This window comes from Phoenix dactylifera, chromosome 4 (assembly GCF_009389715.1).
Source record: "Phoenix dactylifera cultivar Barhee BC4 chromosome 4, palm_55x_up_171113_PBpolish2nd_filt_p, whole genome shotgun sequence".
NCBI classification, from domain to species: domain Eukaryota; kingdom Viridiplantae; phylum Streptophyta; class Magnoliopsida; order Arecales; family Arecaceae; genus Phoenix; species Phoenix dactylifera.
The window spans coordinates 10,130,745-10,152,841 of NC_052395.1; the positions used below are offsets into that span (position 1 = coordinate 10,130,745).

At 39.8% G+C, this 22,097-nt stretch overlaps 3 protein-coding genes across 4 annotated transcripts; 2 read left to right on the forward strand and 1 right to left on the reverse strand.

The window, feature by feature from the left end:
• Positions 1-2,803: 2,803 nt before the first annotated feature.
• Positions 2,804-6,572, reverse strand: LOC103724323 (UDP-N-acetylglucosamine 1-carboxyvinyltransferase 2-like). Its single transcript, XM_008815547.3, has 6 exons — positions 5,804-6,572; positions 4,688-4,838; positions 4,319-4,603; positions 4,064-4,235; positions 3,370-3,448; positions 2,804-3,219 (listed from the first exon to the last, which is right to left on the reverse strand). The coding sequence occupies exons 1-6, from the start codon at positions 6,517-6,519 to the stop codon at positions 3,018-3,020; spliced, it is 1,605 nt and encodes a 534-aa protein (XP_008813769.2). The 5' UTR covers positions 6,520-6,572; the 3' UTR covers positions 2,804-3,017.
• A 5,225-nt stretch (positions 6,573-11,797) lies between these two features.
• Positions 11,798-17,980, forward strand: LOC103724324 (bifunctional riboflavin kinase/FMN phosphatase-like). 2 transcript variants are annotated; one of them, XM_039125512.1, is made up of 10 exons: positions 11,798-12,000; positions 12,090-12,276; positions 13,179-13,309; positions 13,955-14,024; positions 14,122-14,187; positions 15,345-15,499; positions 15,576-15,674; positions 15,811-15,950; positions 16,555-16,644; positions 17,639-17,980. In XM_039125512.1, the coding sequence occupies exons 1-10, from the start codon at positions 11,940-11,942 to the stop codon at positions 17,663-17,665; spliced, it is 1,026 nt and encodes a 341-aa protein (XP_038981440.1). In that variant the 5' UTR covers positions 11,798-11,939; the 3' UTR covers positions 17,666-17,980. The 2 variants fall into 2 exon arrangements, with proteins under 2 accessions (XP_038981440.1, XP_008813770.2); XM_008815548.3 differs by having other exon boundaries at positions 17,133-17,901.
• Positions 17,981-20,808: 2,828 nt separating this feature from the next.
• LOC103712723 lies at positions 20,809-21,741 on the forward strand. The gene is made up of 3 exons (XM_008799330.2): positions 20,809-20,832; positions 21,043-21,189; positions 21,265-21,741. Exons 1-3 carry the CDS (start codon positions 20,809-20,811, stop codon positions 21,739-21,741), a joined length of 648 nt encoding a protein of 215 aa, XP_008797552.2.
• The last annotated feature ends 356 nt before the right edge of the window (positions 21,742-22,097 follow it).

Below are 22,097 nucleotides of genomic sequence, written 5' to 3' on the forward strand. Positions count from 1 at the left end.
TGCCCTAAATTTAAACACAGAAGACTACGGCCATGTGCTTCCCAACCTATGGACCTGCCCATGGAAAGATATTACCAAATCTAGCAGATGTAATTTTTATTGTGACAGTAGCGTCATCTCCTGGTGCGCTGGGATTTAGCTGCAGAGTACAAAGAGAACTTTTCTAGGGCCGGTAGGTATTACTAAGGATCTGTTTGAGTATTCCTGTATGCATATCTTTTAGGAACAAGGCTTGTTGGCCCGTCGAACGTGTAGTCTTCTAAGTTCAAAATTGTAGTCTAAATTTTAGGCTGTAGGCCTATCGTTCTGCAGGAAAATTGATCCATGAAGTTTCCCACAATAAGCCATGCTGCTCAGGTGTTGGATTACCATGGCCCATATCAAACTCTAGTCTAAATTTTAGCCTGTAGGCCTATCGGTCTGCGGAACAAGAAAATTGATCCATGGAAGTCTTCTTTCCTACAATAATTGGTGCTGCTAAGGTGTAGGATTAGCATGGGCCATATCCAAATAAGCTAGTAGGAAATCGAATCCAATTCTACTGGATTTCCCAGATAGCCCCTAAATGCAGTAGATGTACTTATCTTGCATTTTGTTAATATTTCTTTTTTGGCAAGAAGACAACTGTGTGACATGCCGTGCTATATGCATGACGGTGGCATCCACAGCCACCTAGTTCATGAGATCTGCAGGCTAATGAACAGCCCAGGGACAAGGTTGTGTATGGTTAATAACAAAATTGGTTAGCCCATCAGCACACTGATTGGCTTCACAATATCCATGTAAAATATCAACAGTAAAGGTGTGCTCAATATATATATATATATATATAAGATTTAGCCAGACCCAGTTGCTGACTTAGCTCCAATATCCTTGCTCGTTTCGAATAATGAAGGCCGATCCAGCCCACCCATCCTAGTTATCTTGTGATAGCAGCAGCATCTTGGTGATACTAAAGATTTAATTTTGATGATGCAAAATATTTGAGTAAAAAGTTTACTAATCAGTTGCCTTGAGTATACATGAATGTTTGCAAAAAGTCAAGAAGAAAGCCTTCAGTAACTCTCAAATGAAGATTAATTCTCCAAAGCTCACGCAAAGAAACTTGACTCCAAAAGGGTCTTGAAGTAACCCTTGAATGCTAACATACAAATACAGAAAATTTTGACTTGGGCTATCTCAAGAGTTGGCCTTTAGATTGCAACGAGTCGACCATGGCACATCGATGCAGATTGATACGCTTTCACGAGTCGACTCTTGCAGATCACGAGTCGACATTAGAATAGTCTTAGAGACAAGATAGAGAGCTATAAATTTTATCATATTGGCAAGTTGACATATGAAGAACATGAGCCGACTCCAGTCAAACAAGAGTCGACCCCAGAAGTAAATTAGTTAACCCCTGAATAGCTACAGACAAAAGACAAAGAGCTGCAAATTTTACCATATTGGCGAGTCAACATAGTCAGACAAGAGTTGACTATAGAAGCAAGCGAGTTAACCCCTAAATGGCCACAGAGAAAAGACAGAAAACAATAAAATTCAGTCTATTGGAGAGTCGACCCATGAAGATAACGAGTCGGCCCCTGTTAATGGACGAGTCAACTCCTAAACCAAAAGAGCTGACTTCACAATGGTCGCAGGAGAAAGAGCACAATAAAAACAACAGCTAATCTGAGTCAACCGTTGAAAATTATGAGTCAATTCTTGAAGATTATGGGCCGGCCCCTGAAAATATTGAGTCGACTCTCTACATCCGACAACAATAACATCTAGTTTTTATGTAAATCAGAACAACTGTCTTTATCTTACAATAGCTCTTTGAATCTGTTTAAATACTAAGAGAATCTTCCAACCAATCCTAAATGTTATAAATACATAATAACACTAAAAGAAAGCAAAGTAGAAGAAAAATAGAAAAAAATGAATAGCCAAAGAAAAGAAAAGATCCTCAAAAAGAAAAATATTCAAGGATATTCATTAAGAACCGAAAAATCACATTTTCTACAACTAAGAGAGTGGATGAAATACATTCAAGTTTAATCAAGGCCAACCAATAGATTCAAAGCTCTATTTATTAATTGTATTTCTCTTTAAAGAGCTATATTTTTATTGTGTTACATATTATTCTCTATATGTTAGTGTGTCAAGTTTCAGAGACTGAAACTTGAGAAAAAGGTCTATCCAAATCTTGAATTAAATTGTATTGAGCCTGGAGATAGGCTCGATTGTGGTTTTGGTTGATTGCTAGTAAAAATCAACTGGGTTGATTGTAAACCCGACTAAAACAATCGGACTGCAATCTTGAAAAGATTATACTAAAAATTTTCAAAAAAGATGTCTTGAAAAATGGATGTAGGTGTAGGGTTGACATCATACTACTATAAATTTTGTTGTATTATAATGCATGTATTATTTACATTGATATCTTACATATTTACTTTTATTAATTACTCGTTTCAACTTGTATGCACTCATCAAGTTTTATTCTACTATATTTTACTTAAAATTTTTGAAAAACTCAATTTATCCTCTTGTTGGGCTGCATAGTTGGGCAACACATCTCCTATTGCATTGGGATTTATCTGTAGGGTAGAAAGAGAAGTCTTCCATGGCTGATATTTTTTAAATCCCGATCACCAAATTATGCGGTGCTTAGAATTTTTAACATCAACTATAATAATTTATGTTTCTTAAACTCTCTAACTAGAGAACAAAGGGAGCAATTTTTTAGGAAGCATGGACGATCAGTTATCAAACTCATGCGTGTCTGTTCCTACATCTAGAATAATACAGCACGAAATTTGAATTGCGAGAGATAAAAAGCCATGTACGTGGATATAGCCCGATGTAGCAGTACAAAGAGATTCTCTTTTGAACCCAAACTATACGAAAGTAAGAGCGTGCAACACAAACAACTATTAAAAAATATAAAAAAAATTACACCCCCCAAGAGCCAGAGACAGTCATGAAGCTTCCACTGATGGAGGTTTTCCATAAGCATTAAGCAATGCTCTTCACAAAACGCTGTTTGGAGTCGCCTCTCTTTTAATTTGGGCTCCAAGTGAAAGAAGTTTCGGCTCAAAATTCTCATAACCTCTGTCAATATGAGCAACACCGCCAACCTCCGTAACCCCTTCTGCTGCCATTCCTGCTAAGACCAGGGCAGCTCCACCTCTCAAATCAGCCGCAGCAATGGGACAACCATAGAGGGCAAAGCTAGAAAGGAAGATTTAAATAAGTATTCCGATTGATGTTTTTGTCAGGAAAAAGATTGGTCATACGGCTAGAAATTAACCTCTAAAATGGTACCTGCATACATTCTCATACTTGTTATAGGCACGATCAAGGAAATAATATAACAATTACCTCCTTGGTTTTCTTCCTTCAACTAGTGCTGTGCTTCCATGAAGTTTAATTCTGGCACCGAGTTTCTGCAGCTCTTCCACTATCACAAGCAGAAAGACAGTGGATGATGCTGGTCAGATAATAAGAAACGTACTACTGTATATTCTTAGCATGTCAAATTTATTGGAGATAGATTTTGAACTCATTAGAAGTAGCCTTACAGAGACCCAACAAGGAAGTCCGCTGAAGAGGCAACATCAAGAATAGCAGTCATAAACAAACACAATCTCAAAATGGAATCTCATTTTCTAACCTAAAGTATGATAAAACCACTCGACTGAAACACATGCAGCTTTTTCACTAGGTGAAGATTTGATGTCATGAACTTGCAAGCCTATACCGATCAAAGCACATCATTGCAAACTTGAAAAGACCAGTGAATGGAAGGTTTTGTATTTTTATTACACGACACTGAGAGGAAAGGTCTCATGTTATCCCTTTGACTTCACCGAGTATTCCTTTGACTTCAACAGAGTTAGATTTAACAACAAATTGGATAAGGTCAAGAACTGCGCCAAAGGAAAAAAGAAATCTGATCTATAATTTCATGTAATAAGGCAAATATGAACATCATACTCATATGTTAGTCAAGCCAAATGAAACAAGAAGGATGCCAAATGAAAAAAAATGATTCAATAGTCATATTACAGCATACCGTGATGCATACGGTTTTCGAAGACGGATTCTTCAACAATGCTTGACCCATTGCAAGTGGTAAGCAAGGCCATGAACTGAGGCTGAAGGTCAGTAGGAAATCCAGGATATGGTGATGTCTTCAGATAAAAACCTTGAAGATCTCCTCCAGTTGTTGCAGGCACTGCTGAAATCTGCTAAAGTGGTTAAAATTCTTAAGCCTTTGAGGTTCTACAGAGAACAAGATATAGAAGATGAAGATAAAAGCTACTCATACCTCTAGAATACTAGGCCCTCTCTGTGTGATTCTGCAACCAGCTGCGGAAAGCTTGTCTATCATGCTACTTAAGTGATATGGGATGACAGGTGACAGTGAAATGCATGAACGAGTAATGGCTGCAGCGACCATGAATGTACCGGCTTCAATGCGATCAGGTGCTATGGTGAATTCAGCACCATGCAGCTGCTTTCTACCAGTAACAACAAGTGTGCCTGTGCCAGCCCCTTCAATACACGCCCCACAGGCAACTAGAAATTGAGCAAGATCGGCCACTTCTGGCTCCTGCAACGCAATCAATATAATCCTGAAATTTCTATAAGACAAAGAAACGAGAGAAGATCTAATTTTGGTTCCTTAATATCTTACCCGAGCTACATTTGAAAGTACAGACACCCCCTCTGCCATAGATGCCGCCATCATGAGGGTTTCAGTTGCTCCAACACTGGGATAATCAAGATGGAACCGACCTCCAATGAGGCCTCTGCCATTTGCTGCATGTACTCGGACTTTCCCATGCCTGTGAAAAAAGTATGCACGGATTTATGTCAGTGCTTGCTCCCAGCATTCAGCAGCTTATAAGTGGTCTCACAAAGTCAAATTATGGGATTATCACAAGCATTGTTAAGTAAAGAAGGAAGATGTAGAGGCCATGGTCATCGTTAATTTTAAGTGGCTCAGAAATCATTAGCTGAAAACAATTGATTTCTGAACTCATAAGTCGCACGCAAATACCTCAATCAAAAAGGTCTAATCTTTATCTAATTATATACACTTTGATCTGCTTAAAGGTGCCGCTCGGGCAAATACATTCAGAACTAAGTGGTGCAGAATACGCAAGTATCCAGCAAGGTCAAAGTATATTTGTCGAAAAGAGCATCATTTACTTATAAAAAAGATCTGAATAATACATTGAGTATCTAATATCAGACTATCTGGTTCTAAATCTTTATTGATAAAACTAAGAGATAATTGATAAATTATTCCAGTCTAACAATCCATGTGTGTGTTTTCAACTGGAAACTTGCTGATGACCAAATATTCTTTCTATATTTTCCCACGTCTCATACCGATGCTAAAATTTCTGCACTTACTAAATGACAGACCAGATTAAAAACAAATGAAAGATATATACAATGAATGCCTTGGATCATAATCCCTTTGGATCCAAACTTTATTTCGACTGGAAGGCTTGTTTCTTCTCATCACCAGTAACCAAATTCTGGTTCTCATGATCCAACCCTGCTTCCTGCTTGTGTTTCAGAATGGTACAATTGTTCGTAGCTCAGTTCCGCTTTTATTTAATTTAAACATCATAAAGGAATTTTCTCCAATGTTGTGATTGTTCTCCCTATGAATCTATCATCAGTCACAAAATTCAAGAACTTGCATCAAAACATTCAACCAACAGTATAAGCTATAAAAATCATAACTTTAATGCTATTTCTTCTCAAACAGGTCAACGGAGTTTAGTATTAGACTCAACTCAATTCAACAACAGCCCCAAGAGCCGAGAACCCCCGGACGTAGAGATCAATGGGCCGCGCCCCAATCTTGCACCCTCCGGGCAGCGCGACCTCGGCCTCCCCGAACCTTGCCACCAGCGGGCCCAGCACGAAGAACCCCGCCCGGATCCTCCCCACATCGTCGGGCGACGGCTCGACGGAGCTGACCCCGCTAGCGTCCACCACCACCTCCCCACCGCCCGCCTCCTCCACCCGCGCCCCCACCGAACGAAGCACCGCGGCCATGGTCCGGGTGTCGGATAGGTTCGGCACGCCGCGGATCACCGCAGGCCCGGCGGCACAGCAGAGGGACCCGGCGAGAACGGCCAGGGCGGCGTTCTTGGAGCCGCTGATGTCCACGTGGCCGGAGAGCTGGCGGCCGCCGGAGACGACGAGCTTGTGGTCGATTGCCAAGGATGGGGTCTCGAGGTGGGCGGGCGCGGCGGCGGCGGCGGAAGGGGTCAATGGCGGGGGTTTTCGGGGGAGGGAGAGGGGGAAGGGGGTCGAGGGGGCGGCAGCAAGGGCCATGGGGGTGGGAATGGAGGGAAGGTTAGGTTTCGGATTGGAATGGGGATCCCGAAATGGGATCGAAGGGGACGCCATTGGATTTGGAGGACTTAGGAATAGCGTTTTTCTCTCTTTCCTCGTTTCTTTTTCGGCACAACACTCTGTCCTTGTTTCGCTTCGGATGCTCATTTCGGCGTGGATAAGGCGATGAAGGCTTGAAGCTCTGCTCTCAGTCTGGTGATCCCATATGCTCTCGTTCTCGTTCTCATTCGAGTCGAGCAAATAAATATGGACACATGGCAGTTGATTAGGAGAATTTGAGATTCGATTTTAGAATACAACGGCGACAGGAACAGCCAGCTTCAAATAAATGACTCCAGGGTGGTGTTTTGCGGGAAAACTTTCGGCGTCTTTATTTATATTTTTGGGAGAGTGGGTCCCGCAGATCTAGTGACGTAGCAACGCCTCAGTGGAGAATGGAGCTGTTTGGTCTCAAGCATGAACAGCTGATTGTACCTGTACGACACACCTTTAACTTGCTCGACTGTCGAAGGAAACTTAAAAAGTAAATGTAACAAGTCAGATGAAGAGATTTAAACATTACACGTGTTTCATTTGGTTGTAGCCCGTCGACATGATCTGGTTTGGGATAGCAAATTTAGTTTAAGCTAAATGACCTAATTAATCGAACAATAGTTTGGATTACGTGGACATCTGGAGCCATTTTAGACAAGTCGTTTTAGACATTTGATTGTCGGAAGCGACCTGAAATGAGTTAAGAGAGAGTCCTTACCTTGGTCAATGTATAAACAATGTTGAATCCAGGGCTTTCCTTTATCATTGAGTCCAATGTTTCATACAAGGTGCATATAAATGATTTTTTAGTTATTACATAGAAACTCAAAACTAGATTTGATTATGATTCATAAGTATAAAATATTTACGATTAAATTTTATGTTTCGTATTTAATACGGTGTCCAAAAAGTAGTTTTATGGTCATTATATGAAAGTATGAAATTTGAACTTTTATAAATAATTGAACCACAAATGGATCTGACATTAAGCTTTATTTCATATATCCCGCGGAGCAAATGCAAAATAGTCTTCTAAGCACTCCATCGAAACACAAAATTTAGATCTAATTATAGTTAACGAATTATAAGAAGACTAGTTTCTAAATTTTATATCCTCTATCTCATACAGCAAGTCCATGGTCACTCTATAGAAACTTAAATTTCAATCACAATATAATCAATCAACTATTGAGGGTTCCATCGTTAAATTAAATTTGTCATATTTATATAATGGCCACATGATGGTTCTATAGTTAGCATACAAAAATATGATACTTGGCCCTTATTACAATTAATTATTTACCACCAAAAGGGATATATTTCTTAATTGTTTTCTCATGTTTTATATAATGATGAGAAAATGATTGTTTGGTTATTATACAGAAGTATGAACTTTTAATTTTATCCTAATCAATTATCTATAGAGTGACTTGTTCTCAAATATTGTTTTCCATGTTATATATATTGAACATCGAATGTTTCTATGGTCATTGATGGGGGGCAAAATGGATTGTCTTGCTCAGGACAAGGGATCATCTCATTCCAGCCGGGCAGACCTCAACACCGACCAGGCCAGACCTCAGTCCTGCTAAGGACTAGCCCGATCTCGGACTTCGCCAAAGGCTCAGTCGACCTCGGCTGAATCTTTTCGTTGCTACAACCTGCAGCAACATCTTTTGATGCTTATAATGACGTCGCAGGCCCGTACCCTACTATGTCGACTGCGAGTCAAAGAGCTCCTTCGACCGCAGGATTATACGACGATGCGCCCCGACCAAGCTCGGGGCATCTTTATATTCGCTGACACGCCTCGATCTAAGTTCGGGGTGCTCTTGATATTCGACGACGCGCCCTGGCCAAGTTCGGGGTGCCCTATCCAACAACGTGCCCCGACCCTCGAGCTCGGGACACCCTACCGAGCAAACTTTGGAATCGGAGAGGCTGAGTTGACCTCAGCACTTGCTAAGCCAACCTCGCCGAATACATGATGTGACCTCTCATCAAGCTCGACCTCGCCTACGACTGCATCCACATACGTGCCCATGACCACTCATCGAGCTAGACCTTGGGATCGGCCTCCGTCCCGACCTCGGAAGTGGCCTCTGTCCCGGCCTCGGCAAGCTCTTTGTCGACTCTGCAAAGTTATCTGGCAGCATGGAGGCTAAGTCAATACCTAAACTGTGCAGTTCGGACCTTGCTAGCTAAGCATAAAGCTTCAAGTGAAATGAGTTCAAACACTATGTCAGATTTCAAGACGCAAAGTAGTGAAGAAAATGCACTTTATTCATATTGAAAGGCCAAGGGCCGAGTACAAAAATAGCCGACCTTGAGGTCGGGCTACATACAAAAGGCCTAAGTGGCCGATCTAGCAAAAGCAAGAGAAAAAAGAAAACAAGTAGAAAAGAATTGTTAGCTTAAACAGCTTCTGATCCGACCACAGTAGCGGCCTCTGCAGCATCCCAGACCGTTGCATCGGCGATGAGCTCGCGCACCTCGACGAGCTCGTTCGCTCCAGGCATCATCCACCCTAGCATCGGCGGGCCAAGACAAAATGCATCTTGTAGCGGAAGCCCTTAGTGATGCCGGTGATGAGATTCTGCGACTTCTTCTCAGACCGAGCTCCATTCAACGCAACCACCTCGTTGTGTCGAGCCATCAAGGTCTTATTGCTGAAGATCATCCCTACAACTTCTCATAATGAAGATGGTAGCCAGGAAAGAGGACGAAAGCAAAAGATATCGAGTGAGCGCTCTAAGATCCTCCCAAAATCTTATATAGCCTGCCTCAACGGCTCAAATCGGGTTAACCAAACGCCCAAGTAGTTGGATCTCACCACATGGCAGATCCAGAATCTCCCTCGGCGGATCTTCCTGGATCATAGCATTGAAGACCGAAACGGTCATGAGAGCCGCTTCGGAGAACGGGACATTAATGACTAATTCCTTGCGTTCCACCCAGCGATGCCTTGAGAAGGAGCATGCACGCAACACTTCAAAGAGCTCCTGCGGCCGCTCCCGCTTCAATTGACGTGGCAACCTGATCCACTCAAACTCTGCTTGCAAGACTCGGCCTGAAGCAACCAGCCCTCAATTATGTGAAGTATACCCAGCTCAGTGTGCACGTCCTCATAAGCACTTGGTTATGACAAGACGATCAACTTTCGAGCTACTTCCTTCGCCCGAGTCGAAGAGCGACTCGACCTCGGAAGTCGAGGGACAAATGATAGGGGGCAAAATGGATCGTCCTGCTCACAACATGAAACCACCCAATTTCAGCCAAAAAAACATCAATACTGAGTAGGCCAGACCTCGGTCCCGCTGAGCACCAGTCCAACCCCGAACCCTACAAAAGGCCGAACAGATCTCGGCCGGACCTCTACACTCGGAGCGCTCTGCAGGATCGACCAAGAGCCGAAGAGGCCTCGTCGACCGTAGGTATCCATAATGACGCCCCGGCTCGAGCTCGAGGCCCCCTACCGAGCTGACTTCAGAGCCGAGGACGTTAGGCCGACCTCAGTGTCCGCCAAGCCGACTTCACCAAATATATGTCGCGGCCCCCTAAGTCGGCTCGACCTCAGTGCTCATCAAGCTAACTTCACCAAGTAAAAGTTGCGGCCTCTAAGCGAGCCCAATCTCGCCCACGGCCACATTCACGTGCGCACCTACGCGCGCCTCTATGTCCACATACATGGTCGTACATTACAACCTTACCGCGCCATGCTTTGCTTGCTAGCCACTCCACGACATATCAACCAGGAATTATACCCCGCCACCTCTGTCGACGCTATACATTTCACAAGGACGGCCTACACCATATGCCTCAAGCAAGCCTTGACTGCACGCTACCTGGGTACCTCCGCGAGAACTATAAATAGTCCCATTAGGTAATGCCTAAGGACTTTTTGGCTGGACCACCTAAAATCTACTCTAACTTCATTATCGGAGGGGCCTCACCAGAACTCCACCGATGAGGCTTTGTGCAGGTCCGTCAGCGTGCAGGAAGCAATTTCCTTCTCCATCCCGTCCGGCAGCTCCCTCTGACTCCTCCGGCATGGTCACCCTCAGGCTGAATTTGAACCACAACATATTTGTTCTTCAAGAACTGCGAAGTCTATCTTATCTAGTGGATTTCAGCTTGCTCGTTTGCTTTATATTGGTGAAAAGAGGCTTAGATTTAAAGAAAAATGCTTGGATTTAGAGAAACAAGCTTCAGTTTGGATATGTGAGAGAAAAAGGGATTCAAATCGAGTGAAAATAAGCTCTAGATCTTTTTCTAAAGATAAATTTGCATCCTGTCAAACCACAACCAGGTAATACATAGCATGGCGGAAGCTGACCTCAGGTGGATTAAGTGCTAATTTTTAAATTACAGATGGGAGCATTGATGGATAATCTATAATCATTTCTATTTTTATTTTAACATGGTATCAGAGCAGAGGTTCTGAGTTCGAACTTTATTTCCACACTCTTTAATCCTATTATTAAAAAATTTTACATATTAGGCTCACCCATTAAAAAAAAAGTTCGGCCCACGTGTGAGAGAGAATGTAAGAAAATATAAAATATATAAATAAATCTACCTCATTCTATCCGTTTAAGTTTTTGGGACAAGTGGTGATTTTAACATTAATCTATAATTATTTCTATTTTTATTTCTAAAAAATAATAATTTTTCACTATTTCAGAGACAAATTGCAGTCGCCAAGAATGATGGCCTCATCCTTGATGCTTGCTTCGACTGCATGATAGCATGAGTTTCTTGGGTGAAAAGCCATCCAATAGCCTCATATTATGCCATTGGAGCCTCACCCTCAAGTGGACCAATTCTAAGATCCCAAGAACATGGCATCACAACCATTCCAGAACACAAGGAATATTAGAGTGCGCATTCGTTGATGCAATCTCCTTGATAAGCATATCCAAGGGATACTACCACCATTTATTAAAGAAAAACTCAAGCACTGAACCCAACCAAAGAATTCAGTTCCCCTGAGTATGGCAATGATCTCATGGATTCAAAAAATCAAAACATTTCAAACAATTTAATTAAACACAAATGTATCAATTCCATTTGATCTCAAATATGAATAACCAATAATTTTAAAAATAATAGAAAAGAATATCCTTTTGTTCCTTTTAAAAGCATCAGATACCGCACCTTGTTGCCGTTGCGCAGGTAAGACGGAATCCGTACATAAATTAGGGGACCGGGTTGTATCTTTCGAGCAAAAGAAGGATTCACCTTCCTTCGCGCAAATCAACCGTTAGATCGCGCAATAGTGGCTTTGAGATCTGTGCAGACTGTGAATGGTAGGTTCGGAGTGCTTTGAGATCTGTGCGGACCGCGAAAGATACAACCCGTCATTCCATTCCATCCCTGAGGACTCCGATCCCCCACGGCTCTCCGAATCGATTCCCATTCCCTCCTCCTTTTCTCCATCCTCTCCCTCTTAAATCCCCGCCACCACCTTCTCTTCTTCGCCACCTCCCATCTCCTTTCTCTGCCTCCCTCTTCGCTTCTTCTACGCTCTCTCGATGGAGAAAGATCGGCTTTTGGCCGTCATTTTGGATTTGGACGGCACCCTTTTGGACACTGGTCTCTGATTTCTTGTCTCGTTTTGTCCTCTCCCCCCCTCCCCCTGTGTGTGGGTTATCGGTTTTTAATGCAATTTTTCTTCCATGTAGAAAGAGCAACAAAGAATGTTCTGAAGGAGTTCCTGGCCAGGTATGGAAAGGTCCCCGATGCGGAGAAGGAGGAGAGGAGGCTGGGACAGATGCAGAAGGAGGCGGCTGCTGCCATTGTGAAGGATTATGACCTCCCACTGACTGCCGATGAATTCTCGGAGGCGATCATGCCAATGTATCAGGAAAAGTGAGGTCTTCCTTTTGAGAAAAAAAAGCTAGATTGATGCATCCTTCTATTTGTTAGATTCTAATTCATATTTATCATGCGATTAGATATGAGAGCTTAACATTATTTAGAGTCAAGCATTTAATCATCTGGCATGAACTATAGCTAGCGAGTACTGCTACATTCTTTCAGGCCACATGATGTGACTAACTCTTCTGAAAATTTTGGATTTGCTTGGCCTGACCTGCTCCATTTGCATTGCTAAGTGAGCCTGACCAGAATTGTGGGTAACAGAGACAACATGCCTAGTTTTGATTTTATGTGTCGCTTGGATTCCGCCCTTCATAGTATAAATTACTATGAAATTGTAGTAGTAGAGCTTTCATGTTAAAGAGATCTTGATTGTATTTTTATCGAGGATAGATTAATTTTCTGAAGGGACATAGGAACTCTATGCAAACTTTGTGGTAACAAGTCTTTGTGGTGCGAATTCGCTTAATGGGTTGAAGTTCAACATATGCACCTTTGAAAAGGTCTTCTCCATTTATCTTTCTATGCCAATAAATAAGCGTATGGGTAGAATATGACCACATTCACTTGGAGTATCATCAATTCATGACTTCATAAGCTGCACTGTGACCTAGCAGATTGTGTTTTTAATATTTGTTCGAATGGCCCTTTATTAGACCTTTTATTACAAGTCTTGATAATATACACTTGTTGGTGGAATAGTTGAGAGGGTTTCTGGGCAATTAGCAGTCCACGAACTTGAATGATATTTCTTATTAAGCCATTGGATGGAAAATCACAAAGGCAAGGTCGATTTAATAGCACAATATATTATTTTAGAAGTGCCAAAGTGTGTATTATAGTTGAATGAAGGAATTGTAAAGGGCTGAATCTGTGTGATTCCATTTCTCTAGGTTGCCACAAGCAAAAGCACTTCCAGGTGTTAATCGCCTCATTAGACATCTTCACAAGCATGGAGTTCCTTTGGCACTTGCTTCAAATTCCATCAGGAGACATATAGAGACAAAAATTTCGCACCAGCAAGGTTATCACTTTCCCTTGAATTTTTTATGAACTTTATATTCTTCTGTAACATTTTTGATTTTCTTGCCTTAGACAAAGATTCTTGTTCAGGATTCTGGCTTAAAAATTTTATGTATTAGTATGTACTCGACAGCTCCCCCCTCCCCCTTCACATGCTTGAACTGCTAGTAGGTTTTCCAAGGTAGTTGGACGACACATTCTTGGAATATTTTTCTGCGAAAGCTTAGACTTGCCTTTGGCTTTACCATCTTTAACATATTGCTATGGCTGCGGCATGGAGATAAGAAAACCCATACACTTTGCATAAATTCTGTACAGCTTAACCTGTGCCTTCTTGCCAAAGCATCACAAGAAATGCAGCTTATTTATATTTTAGTTAGCATAATATCATGTTGTTTTATGTCAACCCTACACTTTGCATAAATTCTGTACAGCCTAAATTGTGCCTTCTTGCAGAAAAATGTCACAAGAACTGCAGCATATTTATATTTTAGTTAGCATAACATGCTGTCTTATGTCAACATGCTGTAGATAGCTCCAGGGAAAATGATATCTTGATGTGCAAGTTTTTTTATGTGATATATTAGCCTGCGGTTCATCAATTGTGTATGCATATTTTCATTTGCTATCAGAAACATTGATACAGGTTGGAAGGAATCCTTTTCTGTCATACTTGGTGGAGATGATGTTAAACATGGAAAACCTTCTCCTGACATGTGAGTGTTTTCGCTAAAGGATATAACATGCCTCATTTCTTGGCTTGAATTGTTTTTGCATTAGGATTAACTGTTGCTGTCCTACATCTGTTTTCAGATTCCTAGAGGCAGCAAAAAGACTTGGCATAGATTCATCAGCCTGTCTAGTGATTGAGGATTCCCCGTGAGTAGAACTGGATATTTGTTAGTTGGGTGTTGGAAACGTTGCATGATTAGTTTTTATACAGCATTACCGGATAATATTTTAGTAATTTTAGCCACATACAATTGATCACCAGAATGTGATCCTTCATTTGATATTTCCATATAGATACCATTACTCATCAATGAAAGTTGCTCTCTTAAATAATATGAATGTTTTGGACATAGTCAAGACAAGTTTCCAGTAAGAGTTTGGTTTTAAACATCCATTATTTCATAAGCCGGCATTGCTGACTTATATGTAGTAGCTAACAAGGGCATTTGCTTGTTCACAAGAAGTGTTAAAAACAAATATTAGACATAGTTCGGATGTTGCATAGATATTCTGCCTAGATGATTAAACATTAAAAAATTACTTAAGGAAATGTAATATTCATCAAAAAAAATTTTAAAAGAATTTTTTTAGTGGATTTCTGGCGTGTTACTTGAATAATTAATTCTGCAGCCTCAAAAATTTATAGAATAATGCTGTATCTGTTGAAAATTCATGTAGTTTATGGAGGCAATAGAATTCAGAAAAAAGCTAGAAGATCTAATTCTCTCATGTTACTTGAATCATTCTGCAGCCTCAAAAAATTATAGAATAAAGCCATATGTGTTGAAAATTCATGTAGTTTATAGAGGCAATAGAATTCAGCAGAAGGCTAGAAGATCTAATTCTCTCCATGTACGATCATTGATGAGTACATTTCAAAATTTCTTACAATGAAATTTCTTTCTTACTCGAGTATAAGTTGACATCAACAATGCTACCTCCCAAACATACCCCATAAGCAGCAAAAGTAGGTGGCAGCCCTTATTTTGTGGCGAATGCAAGTGGTTCACAATGGCAAAAGTTTGCTGGGAAAACTGATATAGCATGTGGAAGGTAGCATGACTAGTGGCTAATTAAGAAAACCTGCAAGTCACATGATAAAAGCTGCAGGGCGATCAATAATCCCATAAAATCTGATCTGAAATATTTACCAGGCTAGCATGTTGCACACTGCTAGATTAAAGTTCCTGCCTTGCATTGTTACCTTAATTTATCAAGAGGAGCTATTAACTATATCCTTTTTTTCGACATATCATGCATGTCGGCATCTATTTCTTGGAAGTAAATCAGGTTGTTTCATATAGGGTTGGTGTGAGAGCTGCAAAGGCTTCTGGAGCGAAGGTAGTGGCTGTTCCATCTCTCCAATGTCAGGATGAACGTTATTCAATTGCAAATTGTGTGCTTCATTCACTTTTAGAGTTTCAGCCTGAGTTATGGGGCCTTCCAGCGTTTGAAGACTGTATAATTCTATTTCATTCTCATTTCATATTTCCTGTGGTTACATTCTATCATTAAAGCATGCTGTTATGGTGCAGGGGTTCAAAATGCATTGCCAATTGAACCATTGTATGCTAAAGATCTGCTAGGTGAGCTATTTCCTCATGATGGCTTTGCTGTTGCTAAAATAACTGAAGGTCAGTAAACTTCCCGATTTAATGTTTCATCTGATATTGTGCATCTATTGGGGCATTGTAGTATTGATTGTTATTTGATCAATGCATAGTTATTGCTTCTAGGTTTCACTTGACATTTTATTCTGTAAACAAACAGATAATGCTTCATATGAATTTGTTCCTGATCAAGTATGCGGAGTCTTCTTTGGTTGGGCCAAACTTGAAATACATGGAATCTTTAAGGTTGTGGTGAGCATTGGATGGGACATTTCCTTGGGCACTGTTAAAAGAGTAACTGTGAGTATCTTATAATTGATTTCTGATCAGTTATCAAAAGTTAGATTGTATATTCTGGTTTAAGACAACAGTTTGCTTTATTGGATAAATTTATAAAGCAAATTTCATCTAACATTTTCTTGTTATTTCACGAAGAAAGGGAATCAACTTGTTACCTCTTATTATCTGCATGTGTTTTCCTTAAATGGTGACTGCTGAACTTTCAACTGATAATGGCATTTCCTGTTTTTAGGAAGCATACAATGGTTGTTGTCAAAACTTCTTCCTCCTGAGTCTTACAGTACATTCTGTGAATTCTGTTATGCCTAAGTACTTTGAATCTTGAGAGACTGGAAGATTCCTTTGCCAAGATTTCTTCTCCATGTCCTCTCATATATCAGCTCGATTTTTTCATTGAAACTTTACATGTAGTTTTCCTTTTGTTTTTGTGAGTCACCTGAGTATGCATTGGATGTCTAGTTATAAATCTTAGATTGGCGACACATGCTTATAGTGGCCTCTAAAATGACTATTTCTGAAACATCAGAAGACAGAAATTCTCTCTCAAGGTGGATATTAAATTTTATTAGTTGCTCGGTCCCAATTGGTATTTTTCCTCCTGCAGGAACTACGGCTCATCAGCCATATCAACAGCTACACAAAGGAACGATTGCACCTGCTGTTTGTTGGATACATCCGGAAGCTGCGAAATGAGGTACTAAAGTATTAGGAAACATTTTGAAAGAAGAGCAGCTAGCCATAATTATTAGGAAACATTATTGTTGGCTATAGTTGTTTAAATGTAAACTAAATTTAACAAGCCTTTCTCCCATCAATTTGGTATTAGTAGATTGTTTCATGTCCAAGACAAAGTCCTTAGAAATTGCAGGTGTTTTGGATGTTTCTCAACCTCCTCCATCCTGGTCTTACTTGGTCTCCCCTTCCCTTTGGCCCTCTTGTTTGTGAGAATCGAGAACCCCTTCTGCAACTGTCTGCAATTTTCATTGCACATCTCAGTATCATACTAAACAATATTTTTCACTTAATACTTTGTCATGCAACTCCTAGTTGTTTCCCTTGCCCATTCTAACTCTACCTTCCTAGCGAGAAGAAAAGAACTAAAATTCATACTCATTTACTACTAATTTACTTATCAAATCTAATATATGCCTGCTAGTATGATCAGAACTTTTGTTCTTGCAGCAATATATATTAGAGGCTTTAAAATTATCTGAAGAAGATGTGATTGTTGCAAGAGATGCATTGGATCTTCCAAGTTTCTCTCACCAAGTGAGCAGCCCTCTCTTTGCAGAAGCAATCCTTGAAGAGGAATCATAATTTGCGGAGAGAAGATAGCTTGGGATCAAATCTCATTCACAGTTTTCACTGAAACAATTGTATCTTAGCTTTCATGTCTCAAAAAAGAAAAGTATTTTGGCTTTCAAGCATGGATAGGAAGGCAACTATGCTTTGTGTGAAGTTTAGGTGCTTCTCCTTCTGCAAAATTCAGTATGCATACTTCAAGAATAGGTGTGATCAAATTGTTGCAGGACTCTTCTGCACCTGAATAGTTCTCAGACTTGTTAGATCATACTTCAATTCAAAAAACTGACTTTGTCTCTATTGATAGCCACATCTTTGATTTTTATAGTAAGGAAGTATGGTTTTCTATCACTGCCTTGTAATCAACAGTTTCTGAGCACTCGCAGGGGGGTTACTGCCAGAACCTATTCTGAGCAATGTTACTGAGACTTGAGAAAAGGAGTTATTTCATATGCGGAGCCCATACATGGAGCAAAAGACAATGCAGAAAGGTGGTAGTTCCTCTGCAAGAGGAATCCTTTTCTTCGGCACATAAGGTTTCTGAGGCGATGTTCTGTGTTGCATAAAAGTTCCCATTCTGTTATTTCTAGAATAGCTGTGTGATGACTGGAAATCATTTCATATATGTTATTTTTAGAATAGCGGTGCAATGACTGGTAATCAATTCATGTAAGTAATCAAAGTTTCTAAGCCAATGCTTGGGGAAACTTCCCTCAAAGTTCAACAGAGATCCTCCTCTTGACAGCACAGGGATGTAACTACTAGGCTGCAGCTCTATTTGCAAGTGTGAGTTATGATATTTTTTTGATTATTACAATGGTTTTGAGGCAGGGTAATGGCATTATGGAAGCCCCTTGCTCGATTGGATTACTGTAGTTCCATCAGCTTATTTGTGAAGAGTAAGTGCAAGTTCAGCCTTCTGTATTGTGATCTGCAATTGCCTAGTCCTGGAAATGAGATTTTTTGCCTTCAAAGATCGCAACTTTTTTTAAAAAAAAAATAATTTTTAATGTGAGAAGTACACCAAAGCTACCTCATTCTCCAACAACCAAGCATACCTCATTCTCCAAAGCCATGTCAAATAAATTTGCTTTTATTACTGAATTTATGCCACTTTGTTACTAGGTCGCCACTTAGATCTTGTTATTTGATTGAATAGCTGACTTAGTTGAATTTGGATCTTGTCTTATAACATTAATAAAGAACGTTGAACTGAGTGGTTGTGTTCAAGATAATTGAGAGATGTAGAGAGGCAACCAGATGCCAACTTATATATAAACCTCACCATAGGAGCAAATCGATGATAATCTACACGCAACACTAGCAATGAACAATTGCTATTGAGGGAGAAAAACATCTTTCGCGTCTACAAACTAAAGCAGATGATATCTTATTTTTCTATAAAAAAGAGGTCATTAACCTAGTTATGATCCCAGCAATCTGGGATGAAATGGAGACAAAACCTTTAATCTTTGGTATAAATAAAAAAGGTCTTTTATTTATTTTTCTATAAAAAAAGGTCATTAATATTAGTTATGATCAAATACTTGGAATCTTTTTATTCAAAGTGCTGTCCTGAGATTTGAACCCATGCTCCATTGCACTTGTTAGCCAAAACCTTTTAACCATTGCATTGAGTAATGATCCCTAGATATTAATCTAGGGACAATATCACCTAATGGTATATCCATAATTTTTAACCTTTTCACCGCCAATATATGGGTTTCTTACACAAACCAAAGCTAGAATCAAGTAAAAACAATCTATTGGTCCTAAGGAATAAAAGGATTGACCGAAAACAATGCATCTGCCGACAGAAGAAGCATGCAGTTCTACAATTTTCAGCAGAAGGGCATGGCATGCCAAAAGGCATATCTAATGTACTTCCAAGAAATTCTTCTCCAAAAGAGGATGTTAAGATACAAAAAGTGATCTTGCCATTTGGCCAACAGCCTGTAAGATTCTTGCTCTTGCACTTCAGCGAACCTATGCCACTACTCCCATACCTTAAAGCAAATCTAAGTGACCAAAGATAGGCACCTCTGCATTTGCTTTCGCTTGAAATGGATCCTCCGACAAGACTATCACTGATTCATATAATCATATCACCATTCGTTCTATGCTTTCTAATGTGACATGTTTCCATCCACAATTCCACATTAATCAATTATTCTTATAACAACTTAGGACCTCACCCAAAAAGGCTAGTTAGAAGTTATTTTTTTTTGATTCCTTAGTCCTATATAAATACTCAAGATCTCCTCGACAAATAACCGATATCGGACTAAACACACGACCACACAGATCCTCACATACTCTTCCCATTCAAGCCCTGACGTCCTCGTCAGGCTAAGGGTTAAAATCCATTCAAATCTAATCATAAGTACCACGATCGACCTATGGTCAGCCTCCATAAAATCGTACTGCAGTGTATCTTTGTCCACATAGGTTATAGGCCGAATTCGCTCTGATACTATTTGTAACAACTCCGGACCTTATCCAAAAAAACTTGTTGAAAGTTATTTTTTTGGGTTTCTTAGTCATGTATAAGTACGCAAGATCTTCTTGGCGAATAACTGATGTAGGTCTAAACACATGATCGCATGGGTCCTCACAATTCTAATAATGCAAAGTTCTTTTGCTCATCCTGTCCATCTCTCTACTTCTTGTTATTATGCATACTGGGAATAGCCCAATATTGGAAAAGATGGAATATTCCATTCCTTTATATAAGATTGCTTTCTTTTGTCCACTGCAGAGTCACCAAACGCAGGCTTTCAACCTGTAGGTTTTGCCTTTGACGAACTTAGGGATAGCACATCGTGAGGCAGTCTTCGTATATTTATTATTTATAAAAAACATATTTTAATAAATTATTAATATATTTCATAAAAATATACTTATTAAGCCTATAAAAGTGTATTAATTATTATTTGTTATTTTAGTACTATTATTTATTTTTATGAGAAAAATAAGAAAATAGAAGTAATGCATTAAATTTCATAATATATATATAAAGTATAATAATATATTTCTATTATAATTAAAAAATATAATTAAATAATAATATGATTAATAATATTATATATATATATATATATATATATATATATATATATATATCAATATGATATTATGTAAACATTGACATAGTGGTATATTGATATATCAATTTTCTAGCTGGCCTAAGGGATATTTTTGTTCCTAAATTTCAGCCCAAGATTATTGCTTTAGGGTGATCTTAGATATTCGTTCTCAAAGATAGTTCCCCATCATTGAGTTGAGTAATGATTTGAAGAATGAGGGTAAATTAGAACTACTATCATGCAGGATCATCTTGAAACAACGAAACACAATGATTTGTCGCCTCTACTTATTGTTAGTGGTACTGACCACATCTCAACTGATCACATGCAAAGATCTCAAGATGACAAAGTCAATTCAGTTTCTAGCTGATCATAGTCTGTTCCAATTTTGTTGTACCTGAAATAGCGAGATTTATTGAACTGTACATCACGTAAAACGTGAGAAACAATTGTATAAATTGTGAACATCAATGCATATTGAATATCTTGGGAAGGTAAATATTTTACATGGTATCAGAGCCTATTCCTACAAATGCAATACCTCTTCTTTTATCCTTTCAATCATATGGCTTCTTCTTCTGAGAATTTCGTTGCCTTTGTTGCTCCTAATATTGGACAACTTATTTTGTCAAGTTGGATGGTCCCATTTCGTATCTTCCTTGGCTTGCACAGTTCACCCTGTGCTAAAGTCTAATGATCTCTAGAGTTTTGTGGATGGTTCTGGCACCACTCCTGAAGAATTTCTTTCATCTAAGGATGGAACTTCTAAATTTGTCAACTCTGCCTATACCCTCTGGCACAAGAAGGATCAGTTTATTCTTAGCATCATCAATGCTACACTGGCTCCTACGGTTCTCTCCACCTAGTATAGTATTACTACTGCACGTCAGGCTTGGGTTTCTCTATCCCAGCGCTTTGCGTTGCAGTCAGCTTCTCATGCTGCTCGTCTGAAATGTCAACTCCAAACACTGCGCCAAGGCTCTTCTTCTTGTCAAGATTATCTAGACAATGCCAAGGCCATTGCTGATCTGTTAGCTGCTATTGGCAAGCCAGTAGCAAATGATGACATGATTGGCTATATTGTAAGTGGTCTGACTTCATTGTACACATCATTTATCTCATCATTCTACTTTGCTACTCGCCAACAGGGTCTCTCCTTTGAGGACTTCCAATCTGAGCTTCTTCCTCATGAGGATCTCTTGGAACAACACCAGCAAACTGTACAACCAGAAGGTACATTTGCTATGGTGGCAAAGTATAATAACCAACAATTTTCTCGGCCATCCAACAATAACAACTCCGCAAGTAACTTCAAGGAGAAGCAAGGCAACAACACCAGAGCTCCTCAGCGCAACTACACCCTAAAACTCAATTCAGGGTCTTCCTCTGGTTCTTACAAGTAGGGTGGTAATGCTCAAATATTCCAGGATAATTGTGAGAAATGTCAAATTTGTGGTAAATATGGTCATGGTGCACTTGATTGTTTCAAACGTTTGGATCACTCTTACCAAGGGCGCATTCCTATTACTTAACTTGCTGCAATGGTGGCTCGACGCTCTTCTCCCCCAAAAGATGATACTTGGTATGTTGATTCTGGTGCCAACCAGCACATAACTGTGAATATTGAAAACCTTTCCTTGCATCAGCCTTACACTGGTGGTGATACTATTGCTGTTGGTAACGGTACAGGTTTAACAGTTGCAAATATTGTCTCTATTTTCTTTCCCTTACACAATAGAAAAATAACACTTCCACATGT